Consider the following 25,615-nt stretch of genomic DNA (forward strand, 5'->3'; position numbering starts at 1 on the left):
ATCCCTGTTACACAGTTCTGGATACCTGTCTGAACCTATATTTCTTCCAATGTTTTTGCTAAAGAGAACTTGAGGATGCCTGAAAAAAATTACTGTAAATGTTAACCTAGCAGCAAGTAATGTTAATTACAACAACAATACTAATATTCAGAGGAAAAACTTTTGGGGAAATGGGTTATAATGTCATAGAGCAACAAAATCTGTGTAGATCACTCCAGTCCTCCATTATGATGATATGGAAATGACCCAATAAAGAGGTCACAAGTACCTAGACTTTGACTACCTTTTTTTCCTAGAAATTACCTAATTTTTCACTAAATTTTAGATGAGACAGACTAATGTACACATAAATCATCCATGAGTTATTTCAATATTTTTTCTTAGTCCTTATGAGTATAAATATGTGCTCTGCAGACAACATGACAGACACATGCAAGAGCATCTGCATTTAGTTTTTTTGTTTTGTTTATTTTTGTATGTTCATAGGGAAAACTGTCCAAAAAGAAAACCTAAACACTATTTTCCAAAAGCTCATATTTACCTTCTCAAGTTGGGTTTTAAAAGCCTAGTTTTGTCTTCTATGAGTTACAGACTGCTGTTTACAAGAGCCAGTAGTAAACCTCTAACAATCCCAGAATGCAATCTGTTGTAATATCAGTCCTCATTCCCTGTTGTATTTTGTGCTTTTTCATACAGTTGTTTCACTTTCCTCTCCTTCAGTTACCTCTTGAGCTTGCATTAAAAGGTTATGTCCCAAAATAAGGATAAAGGAAGGACAACATGAAGGGGTGGAAAACACAACCTAAAACAGCTCCATAATTGTTGGAGCAAAAAGCAAAATAAAAAACAAATGTATAAAAATCTTGATTTTGGAAAGTGTAAATAGTTTAAATTAATCATGTTACTGTAGTGTGGACAGGACCAAAAGCTTAAAATCACACTATCAAACATTTTGTTTCTTCTTATCTGCCCTTCTTCTGCTTAGAAAAACTGTCTGCTTTCTCCTGAAAGATATTTCAGTACAAAATCTAAAATAAACTACTTCAGAATACATTTGAAATGGCAGAAGGCTGATCCGTTGGTACATCCATCCATCCATTTTCTCTGTCAGCGTTGCAATGGGGCCCAGAGCCTATCTGTGGCAGTCTATGGGTGAAATGGGGAATGCACCCTTGAGGTTGATACATTTATGTGCAAATTAATGTCTGGTTACTGTTGGTGTGTCAGGCCTTCAGGCTTGTCCAAAGTATTACATGCTTACTTGTATTAGAAAAGGGGAAACTCAAAGAAGTGGGTGGGTGGGAATGGAAACTACTGTCCATCAAGCAAATTCAGCATGTCTTCAGTTCTGTATAAAGACAAAATAATTCTCTGAAAGCATGTTTCACATTATAGGCTGAAAAAAAATTAAATGTGCATGACTAGTTTGTTAAAAAAAAAATCTTAAAACATACAGAACAAAAAAACTAAATCTTACAGTGTCAATGAAAAGAACCCTCATCTGACTAACAGTTCATTTCTTCTTTGTCAACAACACAAGTTTGTTATGTCTTCTTGTATTGTTTCTGTTATTTAGTGAAATATGCCATAACAATTTTCTTCAGACCCCTCCCTGCAGGAGATGCCTCTAATTTAGGAGTCATGTTAAAAAGGATGGTTTAAGTCTTAAATGCAGCTGTCAGTGACAGTCATTGTAGGTCTACAGTGAAAAGGCAGATTCAAACCACAAGAATAGAGGACTTCCAACCAGAGATGTTTATGAAACATTTTTAGAAAAGGTGCAAGGAGGGCCCAGGAGGATAAAATACGGCATTGAAAAGACATAATTTCTTATCTCCAGATGCTACAGATGGGTCACTACACCACAGTGTTCCTCTGCCTGTACGGAGGGGGTGGCAAAACATTGCCAGCCTTCATAGCAGCCTCAGACAAGTATTCCTGGTTTTCTGCCACAGCAGGGCGAATGCGTCCATTCTGCCGGTAAAAGAAACGAGTGCTGCAGTCCTGCAGGTATTCAGGATTGTGCAATGTGGACTTGGGGGGGAGACTGTGCTGCCAATACTCAGGATTGTCAAAAGTTGCTTTCTTGGCTTTCTTGTCAAACATCATTGTGCTACTGCTGATGCCTGTGTGCAGGGTGTGTCCTGAATGCCCTGGATGCAGGGTATGTGATGGATAAGTTGGTTGGGGGAGTAGGCCAGGAGTAACTACATATCCAGTAGATGAAACAATGTGGCTTGATGTGGAAGGGTTTGCTGTTTGCAAGACTGATTGTGCAGTAGAAGATGTAGAAGCAGAGATAGAAATTGCACCAGCTAATCCATTCTTGTCCCCAGGGTTAAGGAATGTATTCAGGTACAGTGGCTCATTAATATACTCATCATCACCATGGACAGACTGACTTTTTGGTCCTGCCGAAGCCCCAGCTATGAGTAAAGTGTGGCAACTTGCTCCATCTATTACCACGTGGGCATCACCATTTCTACGACGCGTCACAAATGGGTTTTCCTCAACAGGATGGAGATCTGCGAATAAAGAGGGATCAAAGATATTACTACTTGTACTGCTTAGTCCTATAAGTTGTCGGTTAGTCATTCAATTGCTATAAACCATTCATCTATTGACATTACTTAAAGCATCAAACAACCACAAAACAGGCTTTATGTGGAAGGCACCCAGACTTATAGATTGCTCCGGTGCGAGACACAGAATAAGAAAAAAAGACTACTGAATAGATGTCGAAACATGTTCAAAAAATTGATAGAAAGTCTGGTTGCCTTCCAATTTAAGCCTTTTTACTGGTTGACTGATAATTTATATGCTATAAGTCTTAAAGCAATTTGTAATTGAAATTGGCATTCATTTTCTTTTAATGTCATTGATTTAACCTGATGTGTTCTTTTTTCTCATGGAAACCGTGTAGCCATCCTTGTCTCCCTTTTCCCCTCGCTCTGTCAGGAGACCGGTAGGATCTGCACTGTAGCGCTGTCCACTACTGTCCTCACCACCTTGAAAAGCAAACAGAAGGGATGAAGTTAGAACTTTGTTTTATTTATAAGATCTGTGAAGGCTAAGAAGGTAGTTTTTGGATATATATATATATTTCATTCAAGTCATTGTCAACAACAGGATAAAAAAAAAATGCATTCTTGTACATGGCAGTATTATTCAACAGAGTTACAGTCAGGTAACTGATAAGCACACTGTTCTTTTAGGGCTTCCGGTGTGTTAAAGAACTGCAAGACATCTGATTATATTTGTTTGTTTTTAACTGTGCTTTTTAACATTGCTCAGTTGGCATCATCAAATGAAGAATCATTCATGTTCTAGTAGAGCATCGAGCCTTGGCGAAGTGAGTTACCGTATTTATATATATATATATATATATATATATATATATATATATATATATATATATATATATATATATATATATATATACAGTATACATATATTTTTTTACAAACAACAATATATTTTCATATATATATATATTTTTTTACAAACTGCATTATATATATATATATATATATAAAATGCTGTTTGTAAACAGTGGTATGAGTGCTGCCTTTCAACCAGCTTTACCTTGTCCAGCAGCATGGGTAGAACCAAGCGTGTTTGACCTTGAGGAAACCTGCTTCCTTAGAGTGCCATTACAACGAGGGTCATCCTGGTTACCAAGGTTATATCCACAACCAATCTGGGCCCCTGCAGTGTCCTGTGAAGGGAGGCTGCTTCCAGAGATCGGTTGACCCACTCTAGGCAGAGTCCCCAGCATGTCACCCATGGTGAAATTTGGATCCTGGCTGCCAAATTGGTTCTGAACAGAATTAAGTTGAAAAACAAAAGGTTTTGTTGGGATAGGGATGAAGCAATGTGCAATAAAAAAATATTCTCTCAAGAGCAATGTATATGTGTGTATGTGTATATTGTGTACAAATAAAATAACAGGTAAGAGACATGTTAAAAAAAACAGTCTGTGTTGAAATTGGATTTCACTGGTTTCATGTAAGTTCATAGTTCTGTTTTTCCTTTTTTTATTTTCTTATATTTAAACATTGCAGGCAAAGGAGAGAAATACCTTTGCATAAAAATGATATGGAAGCCTGACTACCATGAGCAATTTAATTAAAGGGATTTTAATTAAAAAAGCTTAAAGTGGCGATATCAGCCTAGCCCTGCTGTGTTCATTTATATCTGTGCTCATAAAAAAAAGGTTATTTTCAAGATCCCCTGTAAAGCTTTATACTGATTTATCTCTGTTTCTCAATTTTATTTAAAGGTTGGATTTGTTCAGTTTTATTTTCATCTTTATTTCTTAAGAGCCTTGGGCCTTTCGTCATACTCCAAAGGGAAGTTGTTTGGTTAATTGCACACACAGATTGGGAAAAAAATGTAAAATGGCATCTTCTATTCAAGATTATATTCAACTAATTGAACTTTAGATATTGATTCCACTTCTAATCAATACTTTTAATAACTTACTTGGTATATAAACAAGTAAATATGACATTTACAGTTCTACAAGCAGGTGAATACAAATCAGATGGAGCTGCACCTTTGCCTAGAGACGGGACATTCACTGTTTGTCTATGGTCCTTTTTCTGTTTAGGTGATACAGAGTTGTAAACTGTATTACCAGTCTCATTGTTTGTGATCTGTTAAATAGACTCTTGTCACAACATAGACTTGGTCACTAAATACATTTGGGTTACCACTAATTAGAATATGTACAAAGCAAACTGTTATCTTTCAGATTCAGATATAACTGTGTTCTAGATTTAAGTATTGAAGCAACAGAAAATATAAATGCTAACAAAAATATATAAAAAAAAAAACAGTTTGAAGGAAAGGTTTTAAAATATCATACAAATGGACAGAATCTAATTTCCAAAATACAGTATATTAGGAAGAGTTGAATTAGGAAAAAATCAAATAAGAAGACAGACACAATCCTATAGTAAAATATAAACCCCTTTACTGTATGTATACCCCTTCAACTTTCCTTTTATTTCATAACCGCAGGATTTGATAGCGATAATGCGACACAGCAGACAGTTCAGTGATAAAACAAATATAGATTTCTAAGTAGGGTTAGTTTGTAAAAAAATATTCCAGCTTCTACCATCACACAGCACATTTCAGCCACCATATGGAAAGGAAAAGAGCATGGCACAACTACAAGCCTACGAAAACATAGCTGTCTATCTAAGCTGACAGGCTGAACTAGAAGTATGAGGCCATGGAAACTCAAAGTTCTACCTTCTATCTATCAGCTGGCAAAATGTGTTGTCAGAACAATCATGCATTATGTAACTGTGCATTCTTTTTTTTATAAATCTGACTACTGTGGAAGTGTATATTTGTACTGTCTGAAAGTGTACACGCTTTTTTGCTATGTATATATTTGCTTATAAATACCATATATGTGAAAATAATATAATTCAACATATGTCTTCATAATAACGCATTTTGTAGGAAGTTATGTTGTATGTTTAACACTAGTATGATACTGATTGACTGAACACAAAGAGACAAGAATTTATTTACTTTTTAGATGATGGTAAAGCAAATATTTTTAGTTGTAAAGCAACAAAGATTTGAAAAGTCCAATCATAATCACAGAAGACTACTAAAATAAATAGAAATATGTCTGAATCGAGTATGTTTGATGAGCCTGAAGAGAGATTAAAAATAAATATTCACACTTTTAGAGATGTACATCATTTTACTTTACAAATAGGACAAAAGGAATAGTTTTCATGTTCTAGAAAGGGAAAAAACTCAACTATTATGAGATCCGACATGGACAAGATTGCTTTAAGGAAACTGTCATTTTTCCCGAAGAGTTAAAATTCTTTTTACTTGGAGAAATTTGCATATACTAAAATTATTTACCTTGTTTGTATCCATGCGTGTTCGAGGAGTGTATGCCAGAGGTGAAATGTTGAACGAGTGAGGAACCAGGTACTCCTCAGCATCCATCAGATCCTCCAGCTCGTCCTCTTCTAGCAGGTTCTGAAAAAACTTGCTATCATTGGGGCTGGGCAGCTTCATGCGGTCATCACCCTGATAAGTATATTTAAGTGTGCATTTTTCAGATTATTCTAAAGTTCATGTAAAGAACCACTGATACTATATGACAAAACTGATATGGTACATCATTTACTTGGTAAAGGTTTATCATTAATTCAGTTCTCAATTTTCTCATTTTTTCAAGAGTTTCACAGATTTCAAATTTTCTACAGAGGTATACCCAGTTTAGGTCCAAGAGTGAACAGACAATCTTTTATGAAAAATATTTCCTTATATAATTTCTGTGAAATTAAATGAGAAAACCAACCTGGATGACCAAGTATCGCTGGGGATCCCGGGCCATTCGAGTAAACTCTGCGGCTAGCTCCTTGAACTTGGGTCGACTATCTGCATCAATCATCCAACCTAAAAAAGAAAAGAAAAAGTATATATATTATATATATATATATATATAAAAAAGTGTGTGTCTGGCTTTAAGTTGGACCCTAGATGTCAGTATGCTTATTGGATGTTTTTTTTTTGTGGAGCGGTATCAAGCAACCCTTATAAAGCTGAACCAATTCTCTATAAGCTCATGAAGAAAAACATTTTTCATTTACTGTCTTTATGCCATCTGTAATATGCACAACTGATTTTCATTATAGTATTTCACAGAAGTGTTAATAACTCCACTTTTTAACATTCTGTCATATTGTAACCAAAGTCAGTGCACATAATAAGGATTTCATGTGATAGACAGGCATAATTTAATGCATAGTTGTAAATTAGAATAAAAATGACATATTTTTAATGGTTTATTAATAGAAATCTAAATATGTCAAATGCATTTGTATCCACCCATCATTATTGTGATGGCTAGAGAAAAAAATCTGTTGCAATTCGTTAATAGACAACCCACATTATGTTATTTATTCTTAGTGTACTGTAGATTCTCTGTAAAGACCTCATGTTAGTTTGAAAACACTGCTGAATGAAAAGTATCATAAACACAAACAAACACACAAGACAGGACAGGTATTAAGTTTTGGGAAGTGTAAAGTAAATTATCAGTAATAAAAAGTGTATAGTACAACTGCAAACCTACTGTAATAAGACAGGTCCACCTAAACTTTGCAAGGAAAGCATTGTTAAGAATGATCCGAAAAACAGCCATGGTAACTATTTAGAAGTTACAGATCTCTATTAAGCTTTTTCGCAAAGTGCAAATGTTTTTGAAGGAAAAAGTATTGCTTAATCTCTCTATTCAAACCTTTAAAATTCTTAAACATTATGTCAGGGTTGATCATAGGATGATGTAGCTGAGTATATGGGAATTCAGCTAGAGAACTTACAAAAGGCTTGTATAAGACTGACAAAATGTGGAAGAGTTCAAAAGATATGAATACTTTGAGAAAAGCATTGTAAAATCCTTTACCAAATTTTAACTCCCAATATTTTTTCTGCCTTGCATACAGTATTTATAAAATAGATAAAAAACATGTCTTTGTATAGCATCATTGCTTTAGTTATTAATTTTGCTTAACTGACAGGCATGAACTTAGCATTTTTGCTTTTTTTTAATCACATTTTGTATTTTTAGTTTTGTGAAAATGAGCAAATACACATTTCCTATTTAAAGGTGTTGTTACATGTCACATATTCAACCTAAATATAAATACTGTTTCATCACTGGAATTGCCATATGGAGAAATATCCTCTACTGCCAATTTTACTGGTGGACACATGGATACAGCACCAAAGCAATCATGCGATATTACCCTATCTGAGCATCATTGGCAATATGTTGAAATGAACACTGAGGCTGTACAAATTAAGCAGAAGGTGGTATGAAATAACTTAGTAGTAAATAAACTTTTTTTTGTAAATAACAGCATATAACAAGGATACTCTCTACTGTTTGCCAAGTTGGCGCAGGAACTGGGGGTGGGGGTGGCAGAAAAAGTCAAGGTGACAATGACAGCCAGAGGCTCCATGTCACTGAGCAGTGGACAAGGCCAGTCCTCAATTGGCAGCAAGTCTATACCCTTGCAAAAGCAACCACATGTTACAGTGCTATCTGATGGCATTCCATGAGAGTGTGGCAAATAATGCCAACAAGTTGTTAATACAGTTAACTGTGATGTAAAAGACAAAACTTGTCTCTCCCTGTATATCTATAGATAGATAGATAAACAGAGAGAAAGACAGACAGACAGACAGACAGACAGACAGAGAGACAGACAGACAGACAGACAGACAGACAGACAGACAGACAGACAGACAGACACAGGCTGCTGTATCTAAGAGCATAATTTTGAAAAATCAGTCACTAAATTCTCTAAGAAACCCAAAGTGATATAAGGTAATTTAAAGAAAAAAGTATTTTTCTAACTTTATTGTATTTGCAAAATTGCTGGAACACATATGATGACTAAAAATATAAACATTTCAAGACCGAATCTCAAGAACACCCAAGTTGGTCAAATCTGTTTCTACTTCTACTTCCTACTTCTTGGGCAATATTCCCATAAATTTAAAAACTGCTCAATGAGTGGCTAAACAAATGAAAGCCACCTCCTCAGTAGAAGACTCAGATCTGCACCTATGCCTTAAAGAAACCTCTTTTAAAGGATAAAAATCTGTATAGTTTTGAAAAGAACACATATTGCTTGAGAAAGGAGTGAAGGGAACCATTTGTGTCAAAAGAAATACTATCATTACATCCAAACTAAGTAGAAAGCCTCAGATTTCAGCATTCAGAAGCCTACAGTTCAGTGTTAGGCCTGATCCCCTGTCAGTTTCAAACCAATTTACGGTTTCTTGCACACAACCAAACATCTCCCAGTAAGTCAGATTACTAATGGCAATAACGATGTCCTGTTGTTAGGTGAATCAAAGTGGAGTTCTGCTTGTGAATCTGATCAGCAAAAGAGCACTTGCAAAACAAGCTTAAAAGCTTGAAAATGTCCCCTAACTAGCTATGATTAGAAAAGTCTTTTGGATAAAGAACTAAACATTTCAAACTACAAAATATAAGTCCAGTTTTCCTTATTTAATTTTTTATCCTTTCCTTTTTAATATCAGAAGATAATATTAGAAATATTAAATTCTCTTTGCTTCCTGAAAAGTTTATGTTGCCTCATGCACATTAAAATTAGCTGCAGATGTTTTGTTTGTACATACATTTCACCATGACCATATAGACATCAATGGTACAGATTGGTGGCTGGGGAAGGCGCTCTCCTTTCTCTAGCAGATCTGGAATGTCTCTAGTAGGAATTCCATCATATGGCTTTCCTCCAAAGGTCATAAGTTCCCATATGGTTACACCTTTAAGTCAAAAGATGGATGAAAAAGAAATATCAGATTCCATATATGGAGCAGCTTGATCATACAGAAATGATCAATACAATGATCTCAGCAGATTGTAAAAGTAACTCACCATAACTCCAAACATCACTCTGGTGAGTAAACTTCCTGTAATGGATACACTCTAGGGCCATCCATTTGATTGGCATCTGCAATACAGAACTATGTGTTATTAATGCATACATGTAAACATTATTGACAAAAGCAATAAGAGAAATAAAAAACAACTTTGTGTGCTAGAAAACCGTTTTGCAATGTTGATTTCAACTGTAATTTTGTAAGAACTAACTATTTCAGCCATGTTGGGCAGTAAAAAGTGATCACAAATTAAAGGAGTTTAAAGGGAGTGTTTTACAAACACGATATCGACCTTAAGCTTTTAAAGTTTTGTCGTACAGTTTAAGTTCACAACTCACGATGTATGTGCAGCATGAGGCTCTGATGCGATCTACATGCTCACACTGTACGTCTAAAAAACATGTCTGACTCAGCTCAAGCAAGATGGAGCTACTCTGACTCGTCTATCCGGTAGAAGAGGAATATGAAGCTCACAAGAGTAAACCTTGCTGCCTTGGCAATTGGTGTAATTTTGTACTGAAAGCCCTAAAAAGAAAAAGCGAGGATGCATTTGGACAAAGACATGGCTGAGCAAACATGGCAGGGTGAAGAAAAAGATGAATCCTTGTTTGCAAATGCCCACTGAGCAATTTGCCCTCGACAGTTGGGACCTCACCTCACGATTCGTGATCGGGAGGTGGTCGTGAGAGACTGATCGCACCTGATAACCCCCATGTACACTACACGACGCACAATCAGGCTGAAAGTAGGGCCAATCGGAAAATTCTCGCATGTCTGGAAAGTCGCCCCGAAAAGAGCAAAATAATCAAACAGCGTAAGCCCGACTTGAGCACCTAAATACAAAGACAGGCATTCATGTACTCAGACTTAAATGCATTAAAAAAAGACAAAACATAAAGGAGTGTGGTCTGAAATAAATCTTAACACTGTGATTAGATTTGAAGGCCAATTCCATTGATTACAGTGATAGAGCTCAAGAGAAGAGGGAATGTTGAAGGTTAAAGTGCCTTTATTTTACAGCTAAGGGGATAACACCTTAGCACTCATCACTGAGAGAACGCTGAGACAGAGAAACCACAATACATGTAAGGAGCGAGAGAAGAGGAATATGTTTGCTTTGGTAAAAGAGGGTTTCGAAACAATTTATTAGTCAGCTAAAGGATAAACAAAGATTAGAAAAGGTCAGAGATCTGTGCTCACACAGCCCCAGGGACAGATTTATTCACTACGTTTACAGAGTTTTGAGATCTCCTCTCCCCGAAGGTAAATAAAACGGTTCAATAGAGCAGAAGAGTATTTTACTCCAAGAAAAAGCATCCTTTGTGATTGGTAATGCTCCTCCCTGAGGCTATGAAATCCTTATTAATGTTAATGCCTATTGTTTCATTTTATAACTCATCAATGCAGCAGTCTAAAGGAATTGTTCAATATTTCATTTCCATAACCATCACATGAAACTGCAGAAAATAAAATGTGATAAACTGCTCTGATTGCAGAACAAGGATTGGTTCTAATGTATGAACTTAAATCACCCCCTTTTGGAAGAAAAAATAAGTTCGTTCTAAATATATATAAACGGAATCAGACAAGTCCTATAAAAAGCCAATGCTTTTGTAGAACACGTAGAGTTATTGTGCTTTTAAGTCCTTAGAAAGTTTGCATTTACTTTATACAAAAATAAAATAATTCTGAAAAGTAAAGGGGAAAAAATATGTAAATTTTGTTAAATTATTTCACATTTATCTTAAGAAATTAAGTCAAGATAGCAAGCAAGTTTTTTCAAGCTACAGTTAAATCAATATTACATCATGGATTTAATGCACTGTGAAGAGCCCAATAGTAAATTGCAATAATTCAAACATATAAAAAGCATTACAGTTTTATTTGTTGAATTATATGGGGTGGTGCAAATATTTGTGAAAAAGATGCTGAAATGAACCTTTCCCCCATCAGCATTGTATTCTTTTTCGTTGACATCCAGCAGCCGAGCCAGGCCAAAGTCTGTGATCTTGATGTGGTTTGGAGATTTGACAAGAACATTCCGGGCTGCTAGATCTCTGTGGACAAGTCTGCGCTCTTCCAGGTACATCATTCCCTGCAATGAAGATGATTGATCATAAGAGTACAGACAAAAATAACATTTTATATAGAATACAACTGTCATGACTGTCTGCACCTAAGTTTAAGTTTCGTTTTGAGTTTCCAGTTACACTTTGATACATGCCATTCTGTGTTTTCTTGGTCATTGGTTTCTTTTTCATATTGGGTCATTCTAGTTGTTTTCTAATTATATTTCAACAGCGTTGTATTTCTTGAGCTACTCTCTGTTGTGCCAGTCTCCTTTCCCCTAGCTCCCTTCTAGTTACTTCTAACAAAACCTGCCTACAATGAGCTTATTTGCCCATTCTTTGTTTTGTCTACCATAGATACTCTTCCTGTGCAGGTCCTTATTGCTGGATTCTCATCTCCACTTCACTACTCATGTCTGTTTCTCCCTGGCATCTCCTACTTTTAGGTCACCTGTTTATTATTCCGGATTTATGCTTCTGCTACCATCTACACCTAAATTAAATCGGCAAGAAATCCTCTCTGCCTCCTCATTTTTTGCATTTGGGTCCTCAACTAACTTCCACTAAACCTGACAGCAACATAAAAAAAAAAAAACATACTCTATTGGCACTGATATGTTTTTTTTATATGCTTTTGAGCATTTACTTTTAGGTCAAAATGCTCATAATTGCTCTCTTCTGAGCATCAGTTTTGAATGAGACATTATTTCTTTCCCAGAATGTTCATCCATCACACGAACTTCTAAATTTTATAGGGATTTATGGAAATAAGGGTATAAAGCATAAATTGTTTTAAGGGAATCTAATCCTTCTTCACAGTGCTGTACAATACTCTACAGTGTATAAAATACATGGTCTGACTCCCTGCTTGTGTCTTCAGTTTTTTTGCCATTATAAACAGCACCATCATCATTACCACCGTCAAATCTATTTTAGAGTTGTGATTTTTCTTAGTGTTACTGTCATTGCAACCATAATGTTATTTCTTGAAAATATAGATTTTCTATACATAAATCTTAGCAACTACCACAATAAGACCTTCTAATCATTAAAGGCCTGGTTATGTAATAAAACCCTCACCCACAAACATGTATAGATCCTTAAAAGGAAGAAGTATCGAAGGAAAAGATCTCAAAAAGATTTTTTATGAAGAAATTTTTTCAGCACTCCTCCCTTCAGCTCAGGTTAAACTACTATTTTAAATTTCTGCTGCTGTGTTTTTTTCCTCTAAAACGCATATGTGCTTTTATTCATAAAGCATAGGCTAGAATTTGAAAAAAAAAAATCAGTGTACAACCCACTTTACTTGAACAAAGTACTTTAGCCTAACCTCCCTGTCTTGGATTCCTTCTTTAAAAAGTGCCCTTTAGAGTCTGTAGTCATGCATTTTTCCCATTACATTAACCAGCACGCAGTGCAGCAATGCATACATTTTATCCAACAAACACTTGCTGAGTGGTTCCTGGTTTCACTGAGTAAAGTAGGCTAGTATTAGAGAATCAACACCCAAATTACACTTTTTTCCTCAGACATAGCAAAGTGGTGATGCCCAGAGCTTTAAGGGCTGTACTTTTTCTCTGGGGTAATAGTGTGCTCAGAGGCACCCTGCGCAAATAAGTAACACAAAGGAGAAATAATCTCTGGTCAGGCCAGAGGCTCATATAACAAACCTGTTGTGAATCATGAAGACAGATGTAACCAAATTTAACAGTTTAGAGGAGCAAAAGAATGAAAACAAAATGATAAAAATCAGTAGCCAGATCATACGTAATGATGCAGCATAAAAAGCTGAGCTTACCTAAAGTGCAGGTGAAGATAGAAATAAGCCCTGACCACTTTAGGCTTTATGAAACTTAGGAGTCACTCGTGCTTGAGGTTCCAAGTCATCTTAAGCGAAAAGTCCTGGTAATTATTTCCTTCAGTCATTTAAAGATAGTTACCTTAACTGGGAAAGTTGCTTTTCCTCTCTGTCTTATCTGCCTACATCTCCTCCATCTAATGATCATATCTGCCATGTCTACACTGCCTTTACCGGTTGCGGCTGCCTTTAGGATACGCAAAATACAGTACAAGTAATGAATGCATTTGTTTGCTGCTTTAATGGATAACACTGCACTTATAAAAAAAAAAATGTATTTGCATCCTCTCCTAGAGTTTTATTTTATTTCCAACTGGGGAGCAGCAACTGTTATTTTGCTATTTACATTGCTGTCTGGTCTTAAAAAAAAAAAAAAAAAAAAAAAAAAAAAAAAAAAATATATATATATATATATATATATGTATATATGTATATATGTATATATGTATATATATATATATATATATATACTGCACGCTAGCCCTTGCAGATTAACACCCATACACTATGTTGGCCACGAGCCCGCAAACTGCTGTTTTATCGTCTATTGAGTGACCGATTGCTACAACCTGGAAGACTTGTTGTATATCTTTGTATTCCAAAATGGCCCATAAAACACTATTTGAAAAATGTTCATTCAAAAAACAAAACAAGCGATACCAACATGTTAATTTCAGGCCAAGTTGCTTGATGCAACCTGAAGACTCAAATAGCATGCAGATATTAACAGAAACTTTAACATTTACATTTCTCAATTTTGTAAATGCCAAGGGTTTTAAGTCAAGATTATTACTCACTCTAACTTGGTTGTGTCTTATCAAGAGTTGGAGTTGTCATTTTTTTGGACAGTTGCAAGATGTTTGCTAAGTGCACACAATTATTATTATGCAGTGCTGTAATTATCTTCACTTACTGTAGATAAATTGTGCTTTGAGTTCAATCGAGCTTCTTTTGAAAAACAGTGCTTAGGAGCAAGAAGTGCAAAGATTTTAACTGCTTTGGTTACTGACCAGCTGGCTCCAGCGTATATTAAAGCATTTTAACGGTTGTTTTCTTCTTAGAGAGCTGTAAAGAGTGCAAGCTTTTAAAATGGTCATATCTTCTTAAATTATTTTTGGATTTCCATAAGTTTGATATAATTAATTAGGACATGTGAATTATTTTAAAGGATAATTGGTGAACTTTGGAGAAAGAGTACATACGTTTCACTACTTACTACCCATTTTTAGGCATTCAGACATATTGACATGATCAATTTGTTTTGTTATATGTATTGTTATGTGTGCTTAAGTATACATGTATACATTTATATATGCATGTATATGTGTATATTATATATATATATATATATATATATATATATATATATATATATATATATATATATATATATATAATTTAAAAAAAATAAAAATAATTGTAGAACTTAGATTCCACTTTTTCAGGATTTTCAAGTAATTCAAAACAACACCAGGTAGAATTGTTAATGCACTTTGCTGGATTGTAAATGCAATCCATGCAAATCATTGCTACTAGATTTTAATGGGTAAATCCTTTTTTGCCATGGACTGTAAAGCACAAAAATACACACACACAGATACGCACCCATGTTATTTCACACTGGAGACTTTTCATTGACTTTAATTCATTTTGCATTCATTTCTATAGCCTAACATTGACCCTTATCTTAACCATTACTATACTATACCTAACACTAAACCTAACCTAAACTCAAATCAAACCTTAGTCCTAAACCTAAACTACACCCCAAGAACAGAACTTCTCCTCATGGGGACCAGTTTTTGATCCCCAAAATGTATTTGAAAAAAAGAAAAGCTGCAACATATTTAATGAAATTGCTGCCCATCAAATACATACAACCTCAAGTTTGTAATTGGTATTATCTGTTTTTTGAATACAGTGCAGCCCATGCAAGCTGCAGAAAACTTCTAAATAGAAGGGTTCTGTGCATTCCCCTTTGGCCTCAAAATTTTATCAGCACATTTACTAGCATAGTGAAACTATACTTGAATCCACTTAAATAGGTTGAAATCTGAGAACTCACGGTGTGTGCTAATGATTGGTCTTTCTTTCACTTGTCTTCCAGGATCAAAAAGGTTCTATCTTGGGTGCATCCTTTATTTCAATCTATACTGTATTGAGCATTAGGATAAAAAATTGCCAAATGCCCTTTCTATGTATCCATGCTGATGATACTGTACTTGTTTGCTTTGCCAACACACTTAAACATCCTTTTGGAAAACTGCCAGCAACTTAAAATGTACTTCAGTACAAGTCGAATGATTTAAAGTTCTTCTTAAATGTTCATAGATGTAATGTGGTTTTCCCATCTTAAAATCATGTCCAAATCACAGTTGATGCAGCCCATTATTATTTTTTAAGGCATCTTGTTGCCACCTCTTTTCTGCCCAATCTGGGCTATGGCAGTAGTTTACATGCATGCGTATTCACACTGGTTGTTTATGTTGGATGCTGTAAATTATTATCCATTAGGTTTTACCATTGGTCTTTAATATCAGTGTGATTTACCTGGATAATTAATGATTACATACATACATACATACATAGATACACACATAGATACATACATACAATCTATTGCTTATGTGCTTTTACACATACTGTAACCATGTCAGTGAATAAATAGCATGTCAGTGAATCTGGCAATCCTGATTTTGAAAATTCCAATATAGTCCTCAGGCTACAAAAATAAATAAATAAATAAATCATCACTGTACATGCCTTTAAAGGCCCTTCAATTCTATCAGTACATCTTTTGCCAAAAATGGAAAGTCTTTACTGCCATTTGTAGAAAACTGTAAGAGTGGACCTGAGGAAAAGATGGGTCAGATGATGGGAGAGGCGGAAACAATTTCATTTTGGACAAGCAATAAAAGGAGCTACTTTGTTTGAAGTGGTGAAAAAGACTGAAAACCCAGGCCTTATTTGGAACCGTAACAAATTACATTTAGCAAGAACTGGATAAAATGCAAGGAGAAGTGGATGGGGAGGTAGAGAGAAGCAGAGTAGTCAAAGGTGGAGCTGAGCTAGAGCACTCTAAAATGTGAGATTACATTGGTGGGGCTGTAATCACCCCGTCTCATTTGACTTCCTCTCAAAGAGGAGTGGGTAGTTTCAACACGCACCTGCACATTTACATACAAGCTGAAATCCAAATATAGATCTGTAACTTACACAGTGAAACCCTCACATGCTGCAGATGGCTGCCAATTTATTATTGTAAGAGATCACTGTGATATATAAAACATTTATAACTAAAAAAGCTATCCAGATGTAATACTGAGCTATACTGTAGGCCATAGAAATGTACAGTGTTTCACAATATGAAAGTTTTCTAACCTAAATTACTTCTCCTCAGTTTGATGGAATTAGTAAAAATAACGCTTCTTTACAGATATATTAAGTCATTCAAATTTAGAGAGCAATGATGTGTTTTTCTTTGCACTAATGCATGCTGGTCATTTACTTAACAGTTATCAGTGTTTTGTCTGAAGTGCTGCTGTAAGGGAAAATCTGACTGATGTGGGTTGTAAGGTATTTATGTTGGCCATTACTCACAGTTCCTAAATCATCAACACTATAGCTGTTTGTCTATCATATTATATGCTGCCAGATTTTTGACAGATTCTTATTTATACATAAATCGCACCCAGTAATCCCTTCAATTTTCAAGACAATTAAGCAGTGGAGGGAGAATAGATGGCTTGGCAACCCGTGAATTTTAATTTACCAGCACAATGAGACTGAAAGAGGGGAGTTGATGGTGTGTGCAGACTGAGAAGTAGCTGTAGACGTGCAGAAGAAACAAACTTTTTTTTTTCTTTTTGCTTGGTTACTTTCATTTAAAACCCTCCCATGTGGGTGGGATAGAAACAAGTAACTGCCAAGATTTGAACTTGCACTAAACCTGAATTCATCACCCACATTGATGCCAGCAGGGTAGCATGTATTTCAGGTGAGTCTGGCACCAAATTGACATTCCTGCTTTTATACTTACCCTCTTTTAATCACACCTTCAGAAATAAGCTGCCCACAAATCCACAGGGGTCCTAACCATCCCCTAAATCATCAACACAGTTATTTTATAAGAGGAAGAAAACAAATGAAGCAGTAAACACCACAAATTTTTCAGTGCAGCCTTCTGCATTCCAAATGGTTCTAGCACACCTTGAAGATTTAGCCAGTGTATGCCAATGTCCCAGCATCTTCTAAAATGCTGGCATACATTGAAATTTGTATTTTTATTTTTTTTTTCTTTCAATTTTGTACATATACGTGGAGCACTCATAAAGATTCCAGAACTTATGTCCAATGACAGCCTAACTTATACATAAAGCACAGCAGCATAATGCCCACGATATGGCACAGGCCAGTGTTCTGATGGGGCAGCAATGCGCCCGGAGGCGCCCGGCCTGCATAAAAAGTAGAAGAACATTGCACTCACAGTATTAAGCTAGCTGCTCTTTACCGCCCGTGGAAAAAAAAAAAAAAAACGAAAGAAAGAAAAAGGAAAAAAGGTTTGCAGTCGCAGCATATTCAGCGTCATGTCTGCTAAGAAGTTTGTTGGTGGGGGAATGGGCGACTATATAGAGCAAGGACGCAGGGAGGATCCATCACACCCCACCTTTGTCAAAGCCTTTCCAGATCCTCCATCTCTTGTGGAACGTCTGATCACCATGAAGTTTGGAGGAGTACTGACAGTTTCCACCTGTGAATCCCCTTTTATTCCAAAACACTGCCAATACACCATTATACAGTAGCTGTGAGTTAGAAACACTTTCTTAGGAACACGTCAAATATACATGCATACATCAATATGCACTGAAAGTAAGTTCTTGATAAGTTACGCATCAATTATGCACAAGTTACTCATAGGTTTTGATTGGCTAGACACCATGATTTATGAGTACCTCACAAATAACCAGTCAATGACCACATAACTTACTTGTAACTTATGGCCCAGATATGAACATTCACTGGCATACTTGCTGTATGTCGACGTGATCCAGCGTGCTTACACAAAACTTACCCATAAATTATCCAACGTCCGCCAGTGTTTTTGACACATTTCTCATACATCGGCATATGTTGGCTAAATCGTCAAGGTGTGACCACACCAAAAGCAACATATTTTCTTTTTAGAAAAATCTAAGGAGTTCAGTTCAATGCTCAAATTAATAGAAAAAACACTTTGATAATACAGTTTTGAAGTTGCAAAATGACCAAGTTCCATGTTTGTTCCACCATCCATCAAAATAGACCTGGCTTTTTCTGACAGGCTGCCATCAGTGTTCATGGCGGCGTGTGCATCTGCAGTGCCCACGTGCTATCCCAAGAAAGGGATTATATATTCACCTGAGAAGAGATTGCCTGAACATTACATGTGTTTTCTCGGCTGGGGGCTTCCTACAGTGTATATCTGACTGTTATTGTTCAGAAATGGGTCATCAGTCTATCAGAGGAGAGCACAGAAAAAGAGAGGGCAAATTATCATGCATCAATACACATCTCTATGGGCAACTTTAAGTTAACCCAACAGTTACGCTGTAACACTGGGAGAGAGGCCACACATGCACAGTGGGATGCAAAGTCCATTAATTAAAAAATTCATGTTGCTGGGATTTGAACTCGAGCTCTTTCCTACAGACAGCAATTCTACCAAGCAATCATCCTGATATTTGCCTTTTTTCCTTTGACTGCCTTTTTTTTATTATACTCTTCAATAACCCTGACCAGAGATGCATATTTCGTGATTTATGTCGTAAACTTGATTTAATCTTAGTATTCAATTTTGGTTAACCCACAGTACTTTCTGGTGATGTAAGTCTTTCCAATGGCTACTGAGCTGTTGATTCTAAATTTAGATTCCTACCTTTAAATCAGATATTGTTTTGTTTTATAGTCTAGTAACTATTATCTTTATTAGTAATGTGTGAGCCTATCTACTTACATTTTCTTTTGCTGCTGACATAACATAGTTTCCCAAATCTGAGAAAAAAAAAATATATATATATATATTTTCCTGTTCTATTCTTTTGTTCTCTTGTCGTTAAAACTTTTCAAAGATTGAGAAATAATAGACATATGTGTCCCTTAATATGTCTACCCCAAGGAAAAGTAAAGTTCACGTATTAATACTCAAAACCTATCAACAAGAAAGGCTCCTACATGCTTGGGCACACTTAAATCTGCGGACGTCTTCTCATACTCGAGGCAGATGCAAAGCATGTATATACGTGTTTGTCAGGCTGTGAACTGCTTGGCAAAAGACGATCATCTCATGAAACTATTTCTAAGTGTCACTGAGCAGGCACTTGCAAGAATATACAGCATCAAAGCCATTTTCTGGGCAGGTGGTGCCTGGTGCAAAATAAACAGCATTAGGGGCTCAATTAGCTCATTAAACTTGTTAGTACCCATTCCTCTTCTCTGTCCTACTGGTAGAGCGGGGTAAGAAATGTAAGACATTTTAACCTAGAAGTAGGAATTGATTCATTAACACTAAGCTTTGTGTCCAACATAGGAACTTGACACTACAATGACAGGATTATTTTTTATTTTTAGCACTGCAAAAAAGCAAGACAATTTGAAAGAAGATAAACTTGTGATATAAAATAAAAAAGCATAAATAATTAGGATTTGAGGTTAGGTGTATTTCTGCTGTGAGGCTGCCTAGCAGCCATTGATTCCAATAAGACTCAACTTCTTTGCAGTTACAGGTGCTGTAAAAGCTGAGAAGGCAATGACCTTACTTCTGCATGCTGGTGGACTTACTTTGTGCCGACAACTGTCATGGAAATAATATTAACAGCCTTGGAGCAATAAGAGCTCATGAATATTATTAAATGGCTGAGAATTTGACAGGAATACATTGCTTGTTGTAAGAATTTATCATAACAATTTAGCTGACCTCTTGATCCCACTGTGCGTAGGTAGAGACAGCAAGGTTACATTTCATTGGTTTTTCAAAAAGTGGAATGAATAGATAGCTGGTGGTGTCTGATCAGAAATTGAATTTCTTACACCTGTACCTAAGTGCCAACGGGCAAAACAGTGTTTTCTGTTATCCTTTCCAATGTAACTCTAGTCTTGTTTACAGTACGTTTATACAACAGAACTCGCATCCAACTTTATTTTTCAAAATATACCCCAGACTATCTAATTCAGCTTTTAGTAAAGAGAATCAATTCACACATACAGTAAGCAGAAGTTAAAGTAAGTGATCAACAAAACCAATAAAAGGTATTGTGGAAGAGTTTTCGGCAATTTTTAAAAAGACCTCAACCTCTTGACAAAAGAAATGCACATGCACAACCCTGTACCCGCTCGTGAGAGAGCACACCTATTAAACGCATGCGAGAGTGTGCACAAGCCCATTTCTCCTCATGCACACTATGTTTTAAAGTTGCTGTTCTCATAGATCTTACAGGCTTTCTGTGCCCAAACGTCCACCCTAACCCCTAAATCATTATATAGAGTGGGGACTATATAGTGGACTTTATAGTGAACTAAGTTAACTTATTGTTCGGACAGATGATCACTACTTTTTGCTCCCTGTTGGGCACGTGACTCCTTCTCCACTGCACGGTGCCCACGCCATCTTTGTTATTAGTTGCCGCTGTCCGATAGCGACAGCAGGCCACTGTGACAGCAAATCCCATAATGCTATTCAAGCTCTCTGCGCAAAGCATTCTGGGATATATGTGCCTCTTCTTACGCCTTTCTTTTGTTCTCATACAATTTGTAGACACTTTTTCTCTTACAACCCTCTGCCATTGCAAAAAAGGTGAGCTTCATCGATTGTCTGAAACCGTAGCTTAACACAGATATACGCCTTAATGTTCGCATGCGTAGAAAAAGATTGCTAACTGGGGGCGAGCATGTAGGATGGCCTTACTTAAACACATCACCAGAATGATTGAAAATTAGGAGGTCCACTTATTTAAATGATCTATCTGGAAATAAAAAAATTGTCCTTTATAACTTGAAGAAAAAGAGCAGTGTTCATAAGAAAATAATAGGATCTTGTAACATAATTTTACAGTCCTTTATGCACTAGATTCTTGTTGTGCAATTAATGATGCAGGGCTGCAGCGTCTTCACATGCTCTCACTCCGTATCCCCAATTTTCCAAGCTAAGAAACGACAGATATTAAACCTCAACTCCATTCTAACTTTTTATGTATAAAATTAGCATGCTGATAGACATCCAGTACACGTTTTTCAACTCAACCTTAGTGCTAACACATGAGGACATGCCAGGTTCATACCCAGTCTGTATTTTTGCACCAGCCCACCTATTCACTGTGCTGAGAGCAGCGAAGCTGAAAGACCTGTGCCAGATATAAAAAAAAAAACTGGAATTCTGAGCAGTTATTACAAGGTATGTCATATGAACTTTTATCTTTGTTTTATCTGGACTAATATAATTCACTTTGTGAATTAATTAAGGTTTAAGCAATCTAGTGCTTGAGTAAATATGAATAAAATATACAGCAGCTAGCTTCAATTATTAATGTGGAGACTGAATGTACAGAGCTGCCAACTTTTCACCAAACCATGGAGTGAGATTTTGAAATAGTTTGGACAGGCAACCTTTGTCAGGATGAGATTGAAAGACTATGAGGCTATAAAATTGATAATGTATATCTTATGTAAAAAGTTCCACATAACTACAGATCATTTATTGTTATTCAGTAAAATTTACTGTGCTTTAAAAAAATCCTAGATTTGTTCACTTTGTTTCAGTTAAATCCTCTGAATACCTACAACCTATAGCTGCACCTATCATCATAGCCTATAAATCTAAACATGACAAGGGTTTCCTGTCCAAACTAATTCAAAATCTCACTCCCAAGGTTTGGTGAAAAGTTAGCAGCCCTGATGATGTGTACCTCTTGGCCTACATAACCTGCTGAAGGTAGTTTAGACAAAAATGCTTAAGCAGTGAAAGATGGATTAAAGTACTGGCAAGGCCATACCAATAAAACACACAGTTCAAGCTTTAAGAGAAATTAGCTTTTTGCATAAGAGAGACAAAGAGAGAATTTATCTTGTTTATTTAGCTAGACAATTAAAAAGCTATTGTAGTAGATACTTTTTTTTAAACCAAAAGAAGAAACAAAACTAAAACAATTCCATGTACTAAGTAGAATTTTTAATCAAGTGGAGCCTTAATCTAAAAATTAAATACCGGTAGTTATTTTTTTCCTGTAGATTTTCCTGTAAATTTTCAGGTCCCTTTGACTGTCATAAGTGCTTCCTAATAACATGTTACATTCTTTCTAAATTAAATTTAAATTTTTATAAGTATCTTTTATTAAGAAAGTTAAGTTGATTTGATCAATCCATTACATTTTAGGCAGAATTAGGGAGGAATAAGCATCTTTATGTATTTTTTATCTTTCAATTTTCAAAAACATTTTTATTTATACAGCTCCCAAACTTTTGAATCTTTTCAACCAAATTTTGCTAAGGGAGAAAGGCTGGCAGAGTGATGAAAGTCTATCATCAGCTTCAATGAGCATGCTTTAGGCATTTGGTAGAACTAAGGAAGAGAGTACAGAGTTGCACCGATAAAAGCTAAGACACTAAAAGCCTAAAATAAAAACCTATATAACAACAGACATTTAGAAATATAAATATATGAGGGATATTGTTCCCCTTACTTCTACAAACATGCTAAAAGTGTCTCTCTATTTATAACTACTGCTAAAAATGTGCAGGTGAATGTTTGACTGCTGAACTTAAAAATAATTCAGAAACATAATTAGTTTAAGTTTGTTGTCCAATCTTTCTTCAATTTATTATTATGCTACTGCAATGTAATTTTCTTTATGTGCTGCGTTTATGTTCTGTTCTATGCAGCCCTTTAGATCGCTTCTTACTTAAATGTGATTTATAAAAACACTTCCCTTGACCTACTTTTTTCAAATGTATTTATAGTTGATTTGTATGTTTAATATCGATAAAAAATGACAGCATATGGTGAAAGGAAAGCAAAATCAACCCCAAAAGTACTAGACTGCTTTATTTGTATATATATATATATATATATATATATATATATATATTTATTTTTTTCTGTTAATCTTTCATAAGTAATATTTCGGCATAATCTCAAATGGTCAGCCCATAGGTATTTTGCTTCTGTCTGTCTAGATCACAAGGCATAGTACTCTACCGCACACCTGGGGACCTTTGATCCACATAAAATGTGACAATGAGAGTGCATGGACTGTCATTGCTTGCAGCGAATCCCTTTTAAAATAACATCAGATTTCTGATGCTCTACCATTAAAAGCTGATTCCATGGCGATGAAGCAAGACAAGAACAAACAGGAAGATCAGTGACAAAAGCAGAGGGGGGGCAGAAAGGTGTTGCATTTTGTGTTTGACCCAGATTGCACCATCCACTCTTTCATCCTTGTGGTTTACCTACACAGAATCACTCCTGCCACCCTGCCAGCATGTTGTGAGCACCAGGTCCCTACAGGCATCTTTGGGATCAGGTGGCAGATTCATAACATACGCCAGAAACATGACCTTGTCCTGGCAGAAACCCACTCAAGCCCAGCAATAAGGCAACAGGGCCAATGAGATGAGTGAGAATAAGAGAAGATTGAGACACCACATGGATATGTAAATGTATTTGGCATGCTTTAATCTGCTTCTCTGCCCGTCTCTGTCATGCTCAGTCTCTCTGTCAATGAGGGAAAAGCGGAAGGAGATGTCATTCTCTTAGCTCTATGAGGGGCTGGTCAGGTTTTGTAGGAAACCACACAATGGCTGCAGTTATAAATAATTACTTTTGCGGCAGAGCCCAGCTTAATTTGTGTCCAACGTTATTAAATAAACCTTTATTCTGAGTAATGCTCAATCTTAAAAGGAGGAATATGACTACTACCAATTACTATTGTGCTTTCAATCAATTCGTGAACACAAAACCTCACATCTGAATGGCAATACAGTGATCCTGTGTGTTTTGGTTTTCCATTGAGGGAATGGCTTAGTTTATTTGAGTATATGTTCCTCACACTGATTCACCTTTCGTGCATTTTAAGTCTATGTCTAAAGTACATCATTTGGAAAGTTTCATGTTTTTTTTTTGTTTTTTGTTTTTCTCTTTGCAGGTAAATATATTAAAAAAGAAAACAGCCTCAGTATTGCTTTTGTTTTTTTTATTTTTTGCTGATCAAATAAAAATTGTAACACTCAAGTGAATAATAATTAAATAAATAATTGAATGCTTTTGTTGGTCCTATAGGAGTGAAGTATCCTTTGTACTCTGTTTTTCATTAAGCTGTAAAGGAGCTTAAACCTTAATCAGACAGACCCACACATATCTGGTCAAGCAGCCTTTGAGACTTTTATAAAAACTAAATCAACTTTAGAGAGAAGAGAAAACCGTCTGTTACTACACTCCTGCCAGTCAATAAGTAGAATAACTGACACTTCTTTTATTATACCATCCCTTTTTCGGCTCGGAAGTAATGAACTGTAATAGAGAAATGATAATAATGATGATAGTCGTAATTAGTGGGATAATAACAGGGCAATCACAATGTGCGTAACGGGAGGCATTAACCATGATCTATGATTGATCTGTTGCAAGGGTTGGAGTCTGGTAATCGAGCAGGAAATCCCTGCAATGAGGGATGCAAAAACATTCCAGGGTTCAAGGGTTTGTTCATTATTAAATATCTGATAGCATTTTTTTTTGTATCAAAACTAATGCATACTATATTTACTACATTAGAACTTTCATCACATTTTACTAGTATTTTACATTTACAAGTATTTTACTGCCCAATTTTTTTTTCTGCTAACTTAAATTTGCTATTTTATTTTCCATCATGCCTCACGCTTAAAAATGTTGCTTGTGGTTGTCAGTTCTCAGGCTAAACTATGAAAACCTTTACTATACATTTGTTCAGATAACAAATAGATCGTGTTGCAACACATCCTAACTACCAGTGGAGTATATAAAAATTGAATGCAAAAGATCAACAAAAAATATGTGAAACTGGTTGTAGTTGTAGTGATAGCAGATTTATTTTATCTATACATGTATCATTGAGAGGGCTGAAATGTATGGCAGTGGCTAGCACTGTGGCCTTAGAGCAGGGGTCACCAACCTTTTTAAGGCTGAGGGCTACTTCATGGCTACCGAGTCATAGGAAGG

At 35.8% G+C, this 25,615-nt stretch overlaps 1 protein-coding gene across 1 annotated transcript in view; it reads right to left on the minus strand.

Annotated features, from left to right (window-relative positions):
* Positions 1 to 288: 288 nt before the first annotated feature.
* erbb4 (erb-b2 receptor tyrosine kinase 4) overlaps positions 289 to 25,615 on the minus strand; it is a 367,864-nt gene continuing 342,537 nt past the window's right edge. The window contains exons 21-28 of the mRNA XM_015379960.1: positions 11,402 to 11,557; positions 9,458 to 9,533; positions 9,199 to 9,345; positions 6,344 to 6,441; positions 5,899 to 6,069; positions 3,586 to 3,820; positions 2,889 to 3,008; positions 289 to 2,525 (exon numbers count right to left, since the gene is read on the minus strand). Of these exons, the coding sequence (XP_015235446.1) occupies positions 1,858 to 2,525; positions 2,889 to 3,008; positions 3,586 to 3,820; positions 5,899 to 6,069; positions 6,344 to 6,441; positions 9,199 to 9,345; positions 9,458 to 9,533; positions 11,402 to 11,557 (1,671 nt within the window). The 3' untranslated portion in view covers positions 289 to 1,857. The remainder of the gene's footprint in view (positions 2,526 to 2,888; positions 3,009 to 3,585; positions 3,821 to 5,898; positions 6,070 to 6,343; positions 6,442 to 9,198; positions 9,346 to 9,457; positions 9,534 to 11,401; positions 11,558 to 25,615) is intronic.

The sequence above is a fragment of the Cyprinodon variegatus genome, unplaced genomic scaffold (assembly GCF_000732505.1).
Source record: "Cyprinodon variegatus isolate N-32 unplaced genomic scaffold, C_variegatus-1.0 Scaffold204, whole genome shotgun sequence".
Lineage (NCBI taxonomy): Eukaryota > Metazoa > Chordata > Actinopteri > Cyprinodontiformes > Cyprinodontidae > Cyprinodon > Cyprinodon variegatus.